Source organism: Petromyzon marinus, chromosome 51 (genome assembly GCF_048934315.1).
Source record: "Petromyzon marinus isolate PM22_M1 ecotype Great Lakes invasive population chromosome 51, UKy_Petmar_22M1.pri1.0, whole genome shotgun sequence".
NCBI classification, from domain to species: domain Eukaryota; kingdom Metazoa; phylum Chordata; class Hyperoartia; order Petromyzontiformes; family Petromyzontidae; genus Petromyzon; species Petromyzon marinus.
Genome location: NC_133717.1, coordinates 11,498,740 through 11,517,706, shown reverse-complemented (window position 1 = coordinate 11,517,706; position 18,967 = coordinate 11,498,740). Strand labels below are relative to the sequence as shown.

Below are 18,967 nucleotides of genomic sequence, written 5' to 3'. Positions count from 1 at the left end.
GGGGATGCCCAGGACCCGTTAAGATATTCGCCACCGGTGCTGGCCGTGAGTCGGAACCGATCTCGCGTTGCCGGGCTCATGAAACGTAACGCGAACCGCTACTCTACCGCTGCCCTTAAAAACCCGCGCAAACATACACCCAGCTCACACGAGCCGCCTTGCAAACCGTCCATCAAATTGCAACCGCCGAGGGCGCTTCAGTGCAAATCTGGGGCCCCTTGACCGATTCGATCAGCGTACCGCCACGACGCCAGTTGTACAAAAACGTCCGACCTGAAATGTGTGTGCGCAGCGCAGCGCGATGTTTTTTTTATTATATTTTGCACGTACGGTACGGTGACGCCACCGGCGTATAAGTTGCGTCTTTTCCTTTTCGACTGAAGGGGGCAACGTGTGAACATTGCCCGGTTAAGCAGAAGTAACGAGGCGCCGGCGGCTTCGAGGCGCAACGTTTTTTTGTTGTCACGAGGCGACGGCGTAAACCGTGTGCATATTTCATCAACAAACCATTACATCTTAATCCAATTAGCGTGGCATGTGGATAGACGTTTGTGTTAACTTTGGCCCCAATGTCCACATGGTAGTGTTTAGGTTTGTTAATGCTCTTGGCATCGTTCCAAGGGGGGAAAGTTAAGCTTTTTAGAATTTAGATTCAAATGCTACCCTGCCCGCACCACCCCCCCCCCCCCTCTGTTTTTGAAGCAGCACCACTTACAAAGCAACGTAATGATGCCTTTTCCCCCATTTAAAATTACGCCCTCGGCGCGTGCCGCTGCTGCCTTCGCCTCACTCCCAGGGCGTTTTGACAGACGACCGCGAGGCTGCCCCGCCTCGGAGCTTGCCACCTGCTCTGTGACTGCCACCTGCACACACTTAAGGCTGCCACTTGAACACCCCCTTGGCATAACTGCGGCGGAAAATGTTTACAATTTGTCTTCTTTTTTTGCGCGTACGGTACCGACCGCGGCGCCTCTCCACACACCGCGTTCGTTCGACAACGTTAAAATTTGCTGTCGCCCCTCCCCCCGCTCCCACACAGCTCCTGCATGGAGGCGTGGGGACGAATTGATCGCTCGTGGCCATAAACCGCCAGTTTTTCCCTGTCCCGTCACAGCAGCGGGGATTTGCCGTTGGCCTTCGCTTGGCACCTCTGTCCATTGGCAAAGTGCCCAATGAAAGCTTTCGGGGCAGTAAAAGCAACCAATAGATCTGTGGTGCGCCTCCGATTAGCACGGTTGGCTACGTACGGTGCGAGAGAAGTTCAACATTACACACGCGCACGTGCGTTTTCGGGGGGGGGTTGTGCCGTGCGTCGTTCAGTACGACCGTCCGACTTTTCGCTCCGCGTGCCGGGAGTTTATTCAGGTCCTGTTTTCCCAAAGGAGCTCCCAGTTTCGTAATTTGTCCGTGCCACTTCCTAAACAGAGCTGGGTTTGTCACCGCCACGTGTTGTACCACCCCGACATGTTGCGGTGACGGCCCAAAAGCACGCAAGGGAGCTCTACGGCACGGCCGTGAAGACACCTTACGCGGGTTGTAAAAGCAACAGAGTGTTTCCTGGAATGTCCACGCAGTGTTCGTGACTGCCTTAGACCACTAAGCAGTCTCTTGTGTGTTTGGTTTATTGTTTTAATGTTTCATTGTGGGGTCGTAAGGTTATACCAAAAGTTGTTATGAGATACAAGGTCACGGTGGCTGTAAAGAGCGAGGAGAGATTGAAGTCATCAGTTGGGTCTATTATCCAAAGTTTTATTTACAGTGAGCATTAAAATGATAAACATTTTAACAAACATCTTTCGTAAAAAATGTCCGTATAACAACATTTTAATGCAGGAACAAATGAGAGAAACTGAACGAAACAAATTACAAAGTTAAATACTGTTGCTTCATACCTGGTAAAAATGCCATCTTAAATCTATAAAAAAAAGTGAAACAAAAAAAGATAATAAAAATAATATTAATTTTATATATTTTTTTTACGTAGCAGCCGATAGACAGGCAGCACTTCATACTTGACCAGCAGCAAAAAAAAAAACACGTGAGAAGGAGAGGTTACAACATTCGTCTATAAACACTAAAGCAACGGTGGCGAGACGGTGCCAGTCCCACTGGACACTTGCAAAACTAGAGCGCTTCCGTGGCCCTCCAACCCCCCCAAGCCACAGCGACCGCGGTGCCTCTCCACACACACCGCATTCGTTCGACAGCGTTCACGCCCCAGCATTTCACACCAGGGTCCCTTTGTGACAGCTATTCACCTACGCTCCCCACAGAAGCCCGGCAGCAGGACGCTGTGTTCCAGTTTAATTTGTTCTCAATTAAGAGAGGGTGGGAAGGAGGGTGGGGTGGCAGGGGTGGAGGCTTTGTGAGGCAGGGGGCTGGGGTGGGGGGACAGGAGATGGTGGTTTACGGTTTTGAAAAATGTTCGAGAAATGCGCGGGGTTTGAACTCGAGCGGTCCCGCTGGCGGAAGAAGCTGGGAGAGTTTGGAGGAGCTTGAGTAGCGTGGCGAAGGAGGGGGTCGGCAAACGCGGTGTGGTGGTGTGGGGGGGGGGGGCGCTTCATTTGGCGTCCGCTCTGGGACGCGTTGACGTTCTGCCCGGAACACTCGCGGGCGGGGAGAGAGCCCCACGGTACTTGACGGTGCTCTCCTCCAAACCGCAGCGCGCAGAATCCTTCAGCCCACCCGCCAGCTCACTCGCCTGCGCAGTCCCTCACTCACTAGTTCGCTCGCTGGCACACCGTAGAGAGAGGAACGATCCACAGTCGGAAAGCATCGTGGCGTCTGCGAGTTGATGCGCAGCCCCACAAAAATGCTCTCTCTGGTGCCTGCCGTTTTATTTATTTTTTCTATAAGCGTTTGGTTTTTATTGCCCCCGTTGACGGTTGTTTGGTGGTTGAAATTTTTCTTCTTTTGTTGTTGTTTTTGTCACGCTTCATCGCACGCGCATCACCAGGACCTTGCGCTCCGCGTGTCTGCTGCCTCCTGTTCGCTCGTCACGAAATCCCCGCTGCCTGTGAAGCACATCGAAGGGCACGCGCGCCAGAGTTAGATTGTTGGCGTTTAATTTTTTTAACATGTTTATTTTGTAAACCAAAGATCAGCCGCGGCAAGTGCCGCACAGCAGCAACTGAAACACAATTCCCAAAAAGTAAACCGGCGTGTTTTGAAAAGGGTTTTTTTTCCCCCCCTCTAATCTGACCATGACCTAGAGGCCTGCAGTGGTTTGCTGTGTCGACTTGCGCCCCTCCCCTGCCCTCCCTTCTCCCCACTCTGCCACCGCACAGCGCTGGCAAGGTCCCGTCACTCGTAAAACAAACCTCGGTGCCCTCCCCCCCACTGCCAGTGCAATGCAGCTCCACATTCCCTCCGCGTTAATCCACACTTACACCGTTCCTTTTGTACGTTGCTCACAATTGCTTTGCCCCACGTGTGAAGCCGCACCAAAGTGCTTCAGAAGCTAGTGACTAATCTGCTGGCCGTGGCCACGCTCACACGATTGGTGGTGCTGCCAACGTTGATAAGGGGGGGGGGGGAGGCGGGCGGCGACAAAGTCGGTAGGCTGCGCGCTGCAGAAGTAGCTCGCTTGTTATTTTATTGCCTCTGGTGTCGCACATCCCGGTGAGAATGTGGCTCTAGCATCTGTTTCTTATCGTTGCTGAGCCCGGGTCGTCCGACTGGTGTTTGTGACTGATGCCCACGAGCAGGGGAAGGGGAAAGGTTCCGTTGGGTTTTGGTAGCGCAGAGGGGGAGGGATCGATGGCCTCAACTGTGCGAGAGAATTGTCGGGAGCTCTGGAAACAAAAGCGACCGGGTTGCCGCTCGCCAGGTTATGCAGAAGGATGTTGCTGAAGGACTGGTGAATTACATGCCCCCCTCTGCGTGTGCCGAGCCTGCGTGTGCGTGAGTGCGCGTGCGTTCGACTGTGTGTGCGTGTGTGTGAGAGCGTGGCGGTGTTGCCCACCCACGTGCACGCCCCCCCGATCCTCAGTGCCGTCAAGCGCCAAAGTGGCTCCTTTCATGCAAATGATTTGCACCCAGCGCGAACGAGACCCGCCCGGAGAGTGTGGCTACCTGCCAGTCGGCTCTCTTCTCCTAGCAACGTCGACGTTAATACAAAAAAATCCAAGATCAATTGTCGGAGTTTAACTTCTGGAATTAACGTTTGTCCAAAGGGGTAGATATCAAGGTGAGCCTCTCTCGCGTCTCAGCTCGGCAACTATCGCTTATCTCCCTGTTTTCACCGAACTTCACGATCGATTTCGAGGGCGATCCCCAGTTGTGCGGTAATGGAATTGCCCAGAAAGATAGCTCTTTATGATGTGGTACCCAGGTGGGAGTCCAATGAGACCAGAAGTGTTTTTTGTCAAGGCCCTGGCAGACCGTGTTATCATGCGACCACTGATTTAAGCGACTGATCGTTCACGAGGTCGCCCAAAAGTCCGCAATGCAGGCTGCAGAAGCCGGCTTAATGCCGCTTCAGGTCTGCTGGCCACAGTGCTGGGCGACACTGAGCGAGCAGTGGCCGCTCGTGCTGTCACCTTAATTGTGTGGTGGTGGTGGTGGGCAGACTTCCCTGACACTGACAAGGTAAACTGGTTTCGTTAGGGCCCCTGGTCTGCACAGTGGGATTTCGTGACTTTCATTGGTGTCACCTGCAGATGGTTCGACGCAAATGGTTTCCATTAACAAGATTTTACTAGGGTGATTTGTTTTATTTACTTAATGCCACGGAAGATGAGGCTAAGGTAAATACAGTGTGTAGTTCACTGATCCTGAAAAAAGGATGAATGAACGATTGAAAGTCTATAAATATAGTTAAGTTATTGAGTGGCAGTGCAGGCAATACCACCCAACAGTGTGTGTGTGTGTGAGTTGACTGGATGCACATTGCGAGTGCCAGCACATGCCTCTGCATCTGTCTGCTCTTCATATGAAAGTGTTTCCACGTAGACCTGTCAGCTGACTGAGTGGTACTGTGCTCCTGTGGTTGCGTGATGCTCCTCTGACCGCATTGTAAAACCAAAACCGCATTTTGACAGAAGAGCAGGCTGTGGAATGTGACTTGTCTGAGCATTAACCGCCTATTGATAGGGGCGTTGCTTTCATTGAAAGGAAAAGAGAGCCAAGCAAACGAAAACTAAACAGTTTTTTTTCTTCATTTAATTGGTGGGTGACCCAATTGATGGCTTTTGAAGTATTAATACACTTTGTGTGTGTGTATGTACATGTAAATGTTGCACAGTCGTGCAAATGCATACACCCGCGTACACTGGGAGAACTGCTACAGGGTGAGCTCTCGTAGAGGTTAATTCCATGGCCATGACCCCGCTGCCACTTCCAATTTCCTGGCCCTAGCCGTCAGTATGCACAGTGGCAGGTGTCGAGGTCATCTCGCTCAGCACAGGTGTACAGACTGTGCTACACTGATGCAGGTGGGAAGATGAAGTGAGTACGTGCAGCTGTGTAAACACGTCGCGCTGTGCGTGAAGCGTGTGGATTTTAGTGATCGTGTAAAGCCATGCGGATCGGGCGATTGTGTCGAGAGATGTGCAGATTGGATTGGATGAATAGGTGTCAAGGTATGTATGTAATTCCCCATCTCGGATGCACAGAGACACAGCTTGAATGTGCACAGGTGTTGGGGCCAGGTGTACGGTTCCAATGTACAGACACGATTATACAGACATGCGGGTGGCCAAGGTACATGTACACGTCGGGGTATACTGCATGGGTGCAGTGGGGCCAGTAGTGACCTGCTGCAACTAATGAAATGGGACCCCACCCCCCCCACCACATCAGGCCCTGGGTGGGCCGCGGTGCGATAGCCACGCCACGGCTGTATGAAGACATCAGGGGGACAGCAACAGTTCTCGTCTGTGTGCGTACGCGTGCGTGCGTGCGTGCGTGCACGCGTTACCGTGTGGGTGTGGAGCAGTCGCCGCCGCCGCCGCCGCCGCTTAAATGGGTCCCCTGCCGTTGAGAGACGGGCGATTCCACGAGTGCAAGGTTTGCTGCGGCGTCCTGTGGTTGCACCTGTGCCTCTGGTGCTGCTGCTGGTGCCGGTGCTGGTGCTGCGGGTAGAATCCCTGGTGCGGGTGATCGCGGCACCGCGGCCTGTGCTGGTGGCGCCGTGCGTGGTTCGACGCGCTTGCGTCTCTCGCCGCGGCCTTGGCCTGCGGCCTTCTGCCCTCCATTATCGATGAGAAGATTGACGTCGCTGCTGACGATGACGACGACCGCGACGGCGATGAGTGCGAAGACGACGACGACGACGACGACATCTGGAGACCGTGCTGGAAGGTGTCTCTCCTTTTCCGCATGACTCCTGTTAAAAGCGAGGCAGTGTCAGGAGGTGTTTGTTTAGGTTTAGCCGACCCATCGCGGGAGCAGATTCACACTCGTGCGGTCAATCGGCGAAAACCACATTACACAGTGGTTCACTCAACGTTCCCACGGGGTCACGCGCATCGCTGTTCAGCTGCGGCGGGTTCGTGAAGTTGGTGACCTGGGTTTGATCCCCGACCTTGGCTCGCCAAATAGCGCTGTGACTTGCGTCGCGAAGTGTGCTCAAACAACCCCAGTGACCGACACGGCGTGGAGAAGCCTTCACCCGGCACGGTTGACAATATTCTAATTCAAATGCTCTAACTTCTTCCGTGAAGTTGAATGCGGTAGAGGACGGCACACACCAAGTGCGCTCTTCCATTGCTTTCCCCTTGCTGAGGGTCTCGAGGTTTTGGTTAAAAAATGTTTTTTTTTTTTAAACGACCACCACAAGCAAGAATTGAGGAAAAACAAGGCAGCATGAGAGGGCACCACGTGCATCACAAAGCACCGCGACGTGGGGAAGCTTGGCAGAGTTGCTGGAGCACCCCTCCGCCGTGGACTCTGGCAGCCAAGGTGGATGCGGGGTTGTTTTTTTTCTGAATGGTCCCGGGAACAAACTCAAACTCAGTCGCAAGGGCAAATTTGCCCTTTCGATGTTTAGAGATTCGTGGCCGGTACGGAGAGGGGGTGGACGGGGTGGACAGGGGGGGGGGGGGGGAGACGGAGACCGCCGCTCCATCGAGCCGCGCGACAGAAGGGACCGCGCGGTTGGAGCGGTGGCACGGTGCTCCCCGACGACGTTTAGGTTTTTCGTCACGTCGCCTTTTATCCGGCACCCGTGAATTGCGTCGATCATTTTAGGAGAAGAGGTGGGGTTTCTGCATCGAGGGGTTGTTTTTTTTTTGTTGCCAGAACGATTCGCTACGGTCACACCTCGTTAGCGGCACAAGTGAACGATCTCCCGCCAGGTCGGGACGCGCATCCATTAACGCTGCATAGGCTCGGCTCGCGATTACAGGGGACATCAATCAACCCAGATGTTAATTGTGCAGGGGGAAGGGGGAGGCAGCTGTAAGCGTGTGTCTGTGTGCGTCTGTGTGCGTCTGTGCGTGTCCATGTGTGTCCGTGTGTGTCCGTGTGCGTCTGTGTGCGTCTGTGCGTGTCCGTGTGTGTCTGTGTGTGTCTGTGTGCGTCTGTGCGTGTCCGTGTGTGTCCGTGTGTGTCTGTGTGCGTCTGTGTGCGTCTGTGCGTGTCCATGTGTGTCTGTGTGTGCGCGTTTGTGCTTGCGGGACCACTCATTCCCCGTTTCTTTTCCAACCTGGCACATAAAATATTTTAGTGTTCGTTAAATCTCGCAAGAGCATTTTTTTAAAACAAGGACTTAATTAAAGCCATCTGCTGCGCGCATAGTTTAGCGAGTCGTTCATGCGCCGTTGGACTTGCGGTCTGTCATACAGACATCACAGTTCCTGAGCCGTATTTGTTTGATCGCTGTCTCGCGTTGCTTTGCTTTTTCTGCGGTTCATATATTTTTTTTACATAATTATTTTTTCTGCAACGTTTAGATTTGAGTGCCCGCCAAACAAATGTAACCATTTTGGTCCCCCCACTTCTCTCCCCCCCCCTCCGCATACAGATCGCAATAACAAATGTACGCATCACAAAGGAACCAAGCTCTGTGCAATAAGTTACAGTGCTTTTTATACGCTGTTTGATGCCGATTGGGTGTGAGCCCGAATCTTCTTAATCTTTAAAACGTTTGGAATCGTTCCAACAACAATCGATGGGACAAAAAAAACATGTTGGTAGGTTCAGCACCTTTTTTTACGCAAACGCGTTTACATTATTCGTGCATCCAACATCAAACATTTTCTCTTTAGCCAAGTTCATTGTGCATTGACACAAAAAAGGACAGCGAGCATTTCATTGCACACAAGCACGCAGCGCGACAGAAAGTTTTGCGGCGAAGCAAACGGCGAATGGCGCTTTGCTTCGGACGGACGCTCACCTCCGTAGGCTGACTCGAGGAGGGCGACCAAGACGAACGCACAGATGAGGTTAAGCCGGCCACTCATGGCTGCTCGCTGCGGTGCTGAGACGGCGCGCGTGATCGCTGTGCTCGTGCACGTGCGTCCGCCGGTTCGCCGCTGCGTCCGCGCGCTCTGGCTTGTGCAGCACACGCGCGAAGCCAGCGGGCGTTGAATGTGCTGCTCAGTAGCGCACGACTGCTCCGTACCAGAGCCGCAACGAGCTTTATCTGCAAGGACGCCTCCACCCATACCGCCCACCACCACCTCCGCCTCCTCTCCCCTCCCTCCATCCATCTATCCCCCCCCGCCGCCCCCGCCCCTTGCCACCCCCCCCTTTCCACAACAACTACCGCCACCCCTTGCCTGCCCTCCGCCTTTCCCCCCCCCAAAAAAACCTCCACCCACTGCTTCCTGAACACAAAATGATGCTTGACTTATCGGTCTGCCTGTCCCGCTGAATTAAATGGGCAGCGACAGCGGTTTTCTGTTATTCAGCACGGGAAGAACAAGCGCCTCTTGGCGTCTCTGTTGCCCTCTCTGTTCACCAGCACATCCCCAAAGAGATTGCCTCACCCTCCTGAGTTTGAGCCTTACCTGTTTGCGAGCCAGTGTGCCAAAGTGGCCTCTAATCTTTTGTTGTGTGTGCAGTCATTGAGTGTTTGTTCCATTCCCCCGTGAGCTCATGTTCCAATCATCCCGAGGAATGTTGCTTCATTGTAACATTACAAGCGCAGAAACGCTTTGACCAAATCACCTGGAATGCGCCTGATCTCATCAGTTTGTGGAAAGCTAAGCAGGTTGAGCCTGGGTATGGTGCCAGACCGGGGTGATCGCTGTCCATAAACAGGTTGTTGTTATTCCGAGGGGCTACATGGTGGTCGAGTGACCCCCATGACCCTTGCATTGTGATCAGTGGATTGACAAAATGGCTGTACATTATGTACAGCCATTTTATATTGAGCTATATCGGGGCCTTTCGGCAGTTTTATTTTTGTATTTTTTGTTTCACTGTAATGTAGACAATTGAGAGCAGGGTGTTATGCAAAATGTGGATTTCTCCGATTTATATTCCCAAATGCTTACTGGGAGTTTTTGGTTTGTTTGTATCAGGTTATATTTCCAGCGCTTGGCACGTCTCAGCTCGTGGTATTTATTCACTTTTTATTTATGCATCAAATACGAGTCCAAGAGTGCAATCGATTCGATTGCAGTCTTGATTTCTGCGCTTGTTACCGGGGAGGGTGCACGCAGTTCGGTGTCGCAGCTTCCGCGCAATGTGTAGGACGCGGCAGCGAGACCACAGGAATGTTTTGATTTCGCCATTTGTGAATAAAAGTGATGCTGGCTGTGTGTCTCTCGATTTTCAATTAACCCCAAATTGGCGCTGACGTTAGAAGCAGGCGCCGTGTTAAAGTGAAATGCATGCCCTCCTCGTCCCCTGAACTAATTGAGAGCACAATTTCTCCAGTTGTCTTTGTCTGCCTACTCAGTTGACCTTTTTACGATGTTTGCCTTCTCAGTCAGTCGGCTTGTGTTCCTCCAGAAAGCTCTAAAGTTGCCTTTTAAAACTCTGCTGGATCACAAATTTCGCATTGTTCTTTAAAAGAAGCCACTCCCGAATCGCTGTATATATACACACATAAGCACAGCAGAGCTATGAACCCGATGAGCTGAGTTTGATTCCCCTCCATGAATTGTCGAGTGAAATCTGAACCAGTCCCAATCCTGCCCTTGGTCAACTCAGCCTTAAATAAGTATTTGGTGCGCTGTGTTAACATCGCCACTGGGGAGAGAAAGGTGGCTGGGGCGTGGTGCTCGCCACCCATCCCCTTTGTGTGCCGTGTTGGCCTTCATAGGTGCTCACTAACAGCACGTGCCCTAACGGTCTGCTCCGGCTATACGGGGGATCTTCGTCTTGTGTTGGTGTGTTCAGATACAGTCATGTGTGCCTGTGGCTGTTATCCTTCAGCGTTCGAAGCCCTACCACACCCTACGAGCAGAAGCTCCGTTATCTGAATTTCAAAAAATCCGATGTCTCATTTCTTCCTTTTTAATATGCTGTTGTGCTCTCACCAGTTGACATATTTCGGTGAGGCTATATACATATACACAGCATGTTGGGGTCATGCACGGCCTTAATGACCATGCTGCAGGCTCTGTTTGCTTTCCGATGGACACTGCTGTCTCCTCGCCCCTCCTGGACTCTGAACTCACAGACATCAGCTTGGTTCTGGCTGCTGGATCATTACCTGCTTGTTGTGCCACAATATGGAGATTCTACGATAAATCGTACGACGTGCAGATAATTGGTATCGTCCGTGTTGAACACACAAATGGCACGGGCACAAAATTAACAATACACGTCCCATGACGTGTCGTTGATTGCACGATTGGAAATATAGTTGCGTCGAAAAAATAAAAAAGAGAAATAAAGCGTGAATTGTAATCCGACTTGGCGTCTCCGCTGAGCTTAATCGGACAGACCTCGATCGTCCAAACTGTTGAAAGGAAGCAGTTGTCCACGGCACGTGTGTCCGCGGGCGTGCGATGTGGAACGCACGCTTGCGTAGAGGGTGCGCGTCCGTGCGCCTGTGGCGGCCGTGAAGCCATAGAAGGGCCCGGCCAAGATGGTGTAACAGCGTCTCTAAACCATTGTCTTTGGCAAAACATGCCCAGTGTAATTATTAGCACAGAGACGAGTTCCAACTGGGCCATGTGACCACCCAAGCAGATGTGAAGCTTGCATTTTTTTTTCTATAAAAATGTTTCTCAAGTGTGGGTGCTTGTCTCGAGGGAAGCTCTTCGACGCGTTGTCAGGTTGTACCCCTGCCCCCCCCCCCCCCCCCCACGTGCTGCTCGGCGATGCGTTCCCACGTATTTGCTCCACTTGCTTGGAATCCTGTTCAGCGCGTGGAGCGAAACGTCGGGCACCGTGCCGAACAGTGCACGGTATGACCCGACAATGCATGGCAGGGCAACACAGCGCGTCCTTGAACAACTTCCCGTCATAACATTGTTTTTTATGGTCACAACATCGGCAGTATGATGGCCATATCTTGCAAACACCGCCCCTTGCGTTCAGTGGGTCGTACGACATTTCATCGTGTTGGGTTTATTGTATTCTTTAATTGCGGCTGATGGCACTGCCTTGTGGGTTATATTCATAACTGTGCATGAAAGCCTTGCTAATTTTACCCTAGCAGTTGATCCGCTAACAAGCTACATGGACATCCGTACATCATGCTACGCCCATCTGTCCCGATTTGGATAATCCATATCGATGCTCTGTGATGAAGTGGATTCAATCCTTACTTGGCTACCTTTTGCATACCATTAGAGGGAGTTGTGGGGGGGGGGGGGGGCAAGACTCATGCAAATGATGCCTGTAAATCCAGGCAGTTGTAACCCACCTGCCAAAGTGGCCTCATCACATGGAAGAGGTAACGCTAACCTCCGAGGGAAGGCAACAGGATGTTGCAATGTTTGCAGTCTGGCGTGGTGAGGCATTGCCGTATTCTCACAGCTGCACCTACGTCGTTTAGCCTCTGTTCCCATGCGGGACAATTGCGACAAGCGTGATTGTGCACCCGGTACCTGTAGCACGCCCTGGCACGTGGGAAAAACCACACAGCTGTATTCCGGCGCGACCCATGTGTGCAATGGAGCCGCGGATCCATTTTTTGGCGATCGTTTTTCCAGGTCGGTGATAGACCATGGGTAGGCACACGGCTAAGCAGGCACAGCCATCGTGGGAGGCTTACCGGATGTCGTGTGCCGGGTTACGTAAATAACTTCCGGCCTCCCGATAGCACGTTAAATGTTTTTATTATGAGTGCTTGTGGGCACAGATTGGGCCATCTCTGCAAACGCACCGTCAAGGCCGAGATAAACTGTTTAAGATACGTTAAATAAAACATTCCTTTGCGCTGTAAATCGTCACTTGTTACTTGGGCGCTAGGGGTGGTTGCACAGTGGTAAAACGTTTGACTCGCAGCAAGAAGTCCCCGGGTTTGATTCCCAACACGGGGGCACCTTTCTCTGGAGGTTGTATGTCCTCCCCCCGTGTTGTCCGCGTTTTCTCCAGCATATTCCCGCAGCTAAAAACATAACGATGCAAAAGGTATTGGCCAGTGGTGGTGCGCGCCTGTAATCCGCCACTGTGCAGGTGAGGGTTTGTGGGATCGCTACACAAGCATTGCGAAACTCCCTTCTCCCTGGGCGCCGAGGTGCCACCATACCCTGGCTGGTTAGGAGAAGGCAGTACAGCAAGCTGATTAATCGCCATCTCTTTCCATCCATGGACATCCTTACATCATGCTATGCCGAACCGTCCCAATTTGCATTATCCATTTCGATGCGATGTGATGAAATGCATTTAATTAGAGGGCGGTGGTGGGGGGGGGCAAGACTTATGCAAATGTTGCCTGTAATCCCGGCAGTTGTGAACCCACCAGCCAAAGCGGCCTCAAAATACGCACAGCTCATCATTAATTGGTTGAAAACATATTGAAATGGAAACCCAATGCAGGACCCTCCTGAAAAAAAAAGAGTCCCACACGGAGTTGTAGCCTCAGCGTGGCCCTTCCGGATAAATTAATAGGTAAATAATAAAAAAATCCCCATGTAGCAAAATTCTGTTCAAATGACTCAATTGAGATACCAAAACAGGAGCGTTGTCCACTCGTGAGCAAATTTTGGCTGGACCCTCCTGAAAATAATAGTTTTGAGACTTGGCTAGACTCACCTGGGTAAACAAGCGTCAAGATAACAACAACGTAAGTCCTGTGTCTTGCCTTTAATGCCGCAGTATGTTTTCAGGCTTGCAAGCGGCAGTGTGTTTTTCACACTCAGTTCACCCTTTCAACTGATGTCTGCTTTGCCAAGAGACGCTCAATAATGCCGTCCCGTCTCGTCCGTCAGCATCACCGGTCATGAGCAACCCTATTGGGTGAAGTCCTCCCATAGCCAGTGCCACCGCGCGCCACCTCCTCCCGTCGCTCCCCCGTCCCTTCCCTGCCACTTTGTCATTGCGCTCGTTTGCCGGCCTTCATTTCTTTCTCAGCGACGCGCCCGGCACTAGCCAGGTCGCGTTGCTTAACGCGGCGCTCTTGCGAGTGTTGTAAATGTACGGTATCTGTGGGCCATCGCTCTCCGTGCGCTCTAATTTGTTCACAGCCTGCGCTTGTTTTGACGGCGACGTGGCCCAAACCGCACTGCCAAACCACTGGCAATTGACCAGGTTCAGACTGCAAGTGTCTTGGGGGCAGTAAATGCATAATCCTCGCTTTGTCTACTCGCAAAATATCGTGCGAGCAACGCCCCCGAGCAAGGCCCAGCTCTGCAAGGATGAACGTGTAGTGCAAGAGCTGGCAATGATTAACTTTGTCACCTTTGGAGTAACGTTTTATTTCTTATCTGCTGCCGGCAATAAAGATTGGAAGTAACGGAATAAAACTTGACTGAGGCGATTGAGGTGAGCGGGGTGGGTAGCAGTGGGGAATTGAGGGGTGGGGATGCATGAAAGATATGATAGTGAAAGCATTTTTAACGTTTTTTGTTAAACTTATTCGGAGTGCGGTGGATAATAGCGAAGTGGTAGGATGTCTAATTAGATAAGCATTTGGCTGAAATTACAGCTCTACTCGATCGTGTTATTTATTTACTCGCAGCGTGGAGTTATAAAGTGATGGTGGTACAGCTTGTTTACAAGGAAACCTTCAATATTTTATTGAGAACAATTATATATTATGCAAGGCATGCAGCCATTCACTCTGCCCACGAGTCCATCAAATGCCACAATTCTGGTTTAGAATTCTATTCGAGATGTTTTTTTGTTGCTTTATTTTGTGCCGCCTGCTCGTTTGGATTGTCTGTCTCGTAAGCTCCCCCCCCTCATCTATGGTCCGTTCCATTGACCTGTGAGTCGCATTCGCAAACCGTTATTCGTAAGTAGCGAATAATGAATTCTTTCACGGGCAATTCGCTGCATGCAATACGAGTGTAAGAATAACATTTCACTCTATGACTCACAACACGCCTATTAAATAGGGTCATTCGGTTCAGCCTGTCGCGTTTCCACGTGAAGAGACCACAGATCTCCCTCTAGCGGGTCACCCATGCAGTGCAGGTTCATATTCGTTATTTAGTACAGGGGCAGTAAATTACCCTTTGGCTGTGGCCAACCCGTCAGGAGTGAAGCTCTTGAGACCTGGGGCTGAATGACCTTCGCATCAGCAACAGTAGCGGAACGATCACCCTTAACGAACATGCGGGATGTTGATATCGGGACTGTGGATGAACGGGCGGTGGGTGTCAGGGTGGTGGGCAGTTGGAATTGGTCCACGTGACCCAGCCGCTGCATGAGACTTGAACCCTGCGCTGCACAGTGGCACACGGAGTGGTGGTGGGGTGGGGGGTCCCCATGGTTTAACCACAAAATTAAGGGGGGGGGGGGGGCAGCGTGTTTCAAGGTCAAAGATCAAAGTTCATCCCCACTACAACGACGGAGCGATTGCCCCATCAACAGTGGCAGCGCCGAGCTCGATTTGTAAATTAAGTTGCTGTGGTGGGTGCCAGTTTATCCGTGTGCCATTTCGACAAATTGATATTCATTTTACGAAACGAATACTGATGGTGGGTTGATGACGGCAGCAGTAGTATTGGAGTTTGAGCTGCTGCGCACAGTCCGGTGTTAGTTACCGTGGCTGAGTTTCACCACATTCCACATTTTTTCCTTCCGCCTCAGTTCGGTTGTGTAACATTTTGATTTAAAGCTTTCGTGACTGCAGGGATTCATATTCTTGGTTCTTTCGGTAAAGTCACGTAGAAGGGAAACAATAAACAAATAACACAAGCAATCATCATCAGGTGTGAAAACCACAGCAAGAAAATTTGAAAAAAATGTGTAACATTGTTTTGCCTTTTACTGCCAATTCTGATTGTGCCATGTGCATCATGTCAGGAAATGAAGAAATTCACATTCAGAGAGAATGTGTTAAGAGAAACAACCCCTGGGAGGTGACATCATAGAAGTTATTCTGAATACCCTTAAATAGCCTCTTATTGACACGAGAGACACATTTTTATATGCCCTACATCATAGAGTGTTGTGTAACAATGAGGCTACAATATATTGTCCTCAGGAATTATATGTAAGGACTTTGTGTGTGTTCAGTTATTGGTGTCAACGCGCTGCACTTGAGAACGCAGTTGTATCACGGGTGGCTGGGACCCTGGATCCGACGGATGTAATTGGACGTATAGGAGTGCGCACTTCATTTTGATCCACCCGATTCACCCCCTCGCCAATGGTCACTTTCCTTCTTGCCACTCCTCTATCGCTACTCACCATGGCTACTGTTTCCAAGAACCTCTCTCATTGATTCCTCCTCCCATGTTGAGGACTCGGCCTAACCGACCGACTGCTTCGTTTCACCCACGCTGCGTTCAATCACCACTGCACTGCAGGTCACAACACATCTTTTTGTGATCCTTTCCTCAACTTTTTGTGATTCTTTCCCCTCCAATCGTCTCCATGACCAAGTGTTTTTTTAACTTCACCCGGTCCAAGAAACCTTAATTCTTCTATATTACACCTTCAACAGTGCTGCTTGTTACGGGCAACTTGTCATTGTGGGGCCTTTGGGCCCTGCGCTTAGCAACAGTGACAAAAAAAAGGAATCCGAAGTATCTCGCCATATTACTCCCCTGAGTCGCCCATGTCCGCCTCAAGCAGGGCTGTGTTTGAGCTGCTGCGCTCTGTGAGTGTGCGTGGGTGGTGAAAACGTCCGGGCAGCCACATTCAACGGAGAGCGATGCCCTCTCAGCGACTTTAACTCACAGCCTACCTTTAACAGTGGATACAATTTTTTTTTTAAAACAATTTTAAAAAATGTTAAGGAAAAAAAAATCTCATCAATCTTTCGCTGAACCCTTTGCCTCACAGGATTCTAGACTATATTTTACGTTACCTTTAAATGACATGAAAGCGAGGTTTAGAAAAAAAGGCTCCCAGCTCGTGGGGCAAAACGTGGGACAGGCAGCGTGCTGAACAGCACCGCGGTGCAGCCCGAAAACATTGAGAGCTGTACGATGCAATCACAAAAACATTCGCAGTCGTAAAAAGATACCTTCTTTAATCGCCAGTTGACATCCGTAACTGTTATGATATCGTTCCGTCCAGTACATCTTGCCAAGAATACCCAAACAACGGCCCGTTGTTTTGGCAATTGTGCTCGGCCGCCTTCTCTCTCCCAAATCCAAAATCCGTGCCATGCTCGTGTAAACAGTTGTGATTCTGCTAAGCCACTATGAGCCTCAGCAGTTGTCCAAGTACTGTTTGGTCTAATATTATCTTGCGACTGCAAATGAAGTGCAACCTTAATCCCGCCAAGCTTCTGTGTTTTCGCGGCAAGGCACAGCATAATAATTTGGCACGATCGACTCATACCTATCGCGTCACTCGCAATGTCGTGTTTTAGTAGTAAGGAAAGTGCAGGAGCGTTGCACGTGTTTGTGATTGAAAGTGCCATCGTTCTGAACAGGGCCCCCCCTGCGCTGCATGAATCAAAATTGTGGGTGTTGGGTGGGGGGGGAGTTGGGGGGTGGTGGGGGGTTACATGGGACATTAACGGCCCATTCTGCGTCATCCTGATGGGGCCAAGTTGTCAGCCATTCTTCGGACGGATGCCCCTCGTCTGGAAGTCTGCGATGCCGCAACGAGCGCTCTGGGAGGACGACGACGCTCGCGTCTTGTTGAACGTTCCTCGAATTGCGCGCCCCGCACATAGTGACTTCCACGCCCGCCTACGCGCATTGCCGCGTTTTGTAAAACTGCGTCATCGGCGGGCTTTCGTAACCACAATTCAGTGTGGTTGTTTTATATGTCATGTACGTACCCTCCGTGTTTCACAATGGGAATTTTATGCATGCCCGTGAGCAGTTGTTTGATTTACGACGTGAGAATGGGCTCATAGTTGGAATTAAGCAACTGGTACCAACTGACGAAATTGCTTCGCGTGAACTTACAGCGCAGTGAGGTGGAAAGGTAAAAGAAAGATTGACAGTAGACACCCCTCATTTAGAATTCCACCTGCCCACTAACTTTCATGCCTGATTGCGTCTGAGATTGGCAGCAAGGACTGCTTGTTCTTGCAATGCACAATAAACTGTTTACATATACAAAGAACCTCTTCATAATCGTATATATAGTGTTCTTGCAATCAGTGAATACTATCCCGCTGTGACGCATAGATCAGAAACATGGCAGTTAATGAAGGAGATTAAATGGTGGCCGTCGGCCGAGCCCGTGCGGTTGTCCCCTAAACAGCTCGTATTCTCACTGAATGCAACTTCTCCGCACGCAGGAGATTAAACAAATAAATTCGTATTCTAGATTTAAAGCTTTCGTGACTGCAAGGATCCATACTCTTTGGTTCTATTGGGTAAAGTCACGTAGGTATAAATAAAATAAAGCAAAAATTAATTATTCTTTTATTTTCTACCTACGTGACTTTACCCCAATAGAACCAAAGAGTAATAAATTTGTAATCTGTTTCATCACTTTGGTTGTTTGCATATTATAGAATGTCGTGGGGGGAAAAAAACCCATCCACGGGCGATGCTGAAATAGCTTCTCAATGAAGTGGTGACTCAAATTAAAGTTCTTATCCCATCGCTTACTGGAGGCCCTGCTTTCTGTCCGAGGTAGTAAACAACCCTTCATGTGCCCAGCGGGCATCCTCTTGACCACTGGCACACGATGGCTGACTCGTAAAGAGTCTTTAAACCGAATGCAAAGAGATGACATGTCATGCTGTTAAGAAGAGTGAATGAGCTTGGGCAGGTCACGTTGATAGGGGGGGGGGGGGGGTCGCGATGGCAGGATGTTAACTACCTCGCCTGATATGCAGGAGTTCTTGAGTTTGATCCCGACTCTGACGCCTGCTATATGTTTGGAGTTTGCATGTTCTACCCGTGGTTGCGTGGATTTTTCTCTGTGTCCTCCGGTTTTCCCCTCCACATTTCGAATTTAACAACATGCGTTTAGAGTATTTGACTGCTATAAATTTCCACATGACATGCCACTTTGTTCAGCCATCATTCGTGATAAGCCAGGTTGCTTCTGAAAGTGAGCTCTATATATGGGCTCAGTGTAAATTACCCGGTCAAGTAAGAAGTTTAGTTCGTTTAGTTTAGGCGCAAGGGACAGATGGCCAATGGTCAAAAATAATGACGAAGTGGCACCCCTGGGAGGAGCGAAGCGATCGGCTCGTGTGGAGACGCTACGTGGATTGTTGCATTGCACGAGCGTGAGACGTGCCAACGGCTCGGGAAGGAAGGCCCTCATCCAGCATTGGATAGGTTCGTGTGCTGGAAGCTTGTGTCTGGTTTCAGATATCACTTGCTATGGCCGAGGATTGAATTTTAGTTTGGCGGGTCCGCGTTGGAATGTCGATAACCACTGCACCACCGCCCCCGCCGCGTACAACACCAACAAGCAGCCGCCATTTGCCACGGGAGCGACGGTGAGGTCACCACCACAGCGTTTGTGCTAGGCCAGATGCACTTTGGGGGCCACGAGAAGTGTCGAAAGTTCCATGGCAGAG

General features: G+C 50.7%; 2 protein-coding genes across 3 annotated transcripts in view; one reads left to right on the top strand and one right to left on the bottom strand.

Annotated features, from left to right (window-relative positions):
- Positions 1-18,967, top strand: part of LTN1 (listerin E3 ubiquitin protein ligase 1) — a 178,268-nt gene that overhangs the window by 87,605 nt on the left and 71,696 nt on the right. The gene's annotated exons all lie outside the window — the stretch shown is intronic.
- LOC116953290 (uncharacterized) lies at positions 1,729-8,669 on the bottom strand. Its single transcript, XM_076074991.1, has 3 exons — positions 8,339-8,669; positions 5,921-6,328; positions 1,729-3,014 (listed from the first exon to the last, which is right to left on the bottom strand). Exons 1-2 carry the CDS (start codon positions 8,652-8,654, stop codon positions 5,961-5,963), a joined length of 684 nt encoding a protein of 227 aa, XP_075931106.1. The 5' UTR covers positions 8,655-8,669; the 3' UTR covers positions 1,729-3,014; positions 5,921-5,960.

Coding starts and splice junctions, on each gene's coding strand:
- LOC116953290 (XM_076074991.1), bottom strand. CDS start 8,654: ATGGATGGAGGGAGGGGAGAGGAGGCGGAGGTGGTGGTGGGCGGTATG. Junction 6,329..8,338: donor CCTCGAGTCAGCCTACGGAG/GTGAGCGTCCGT, acceptor CGCTTTTAACAG/GAGTCATGCGGAAAAGGAGA.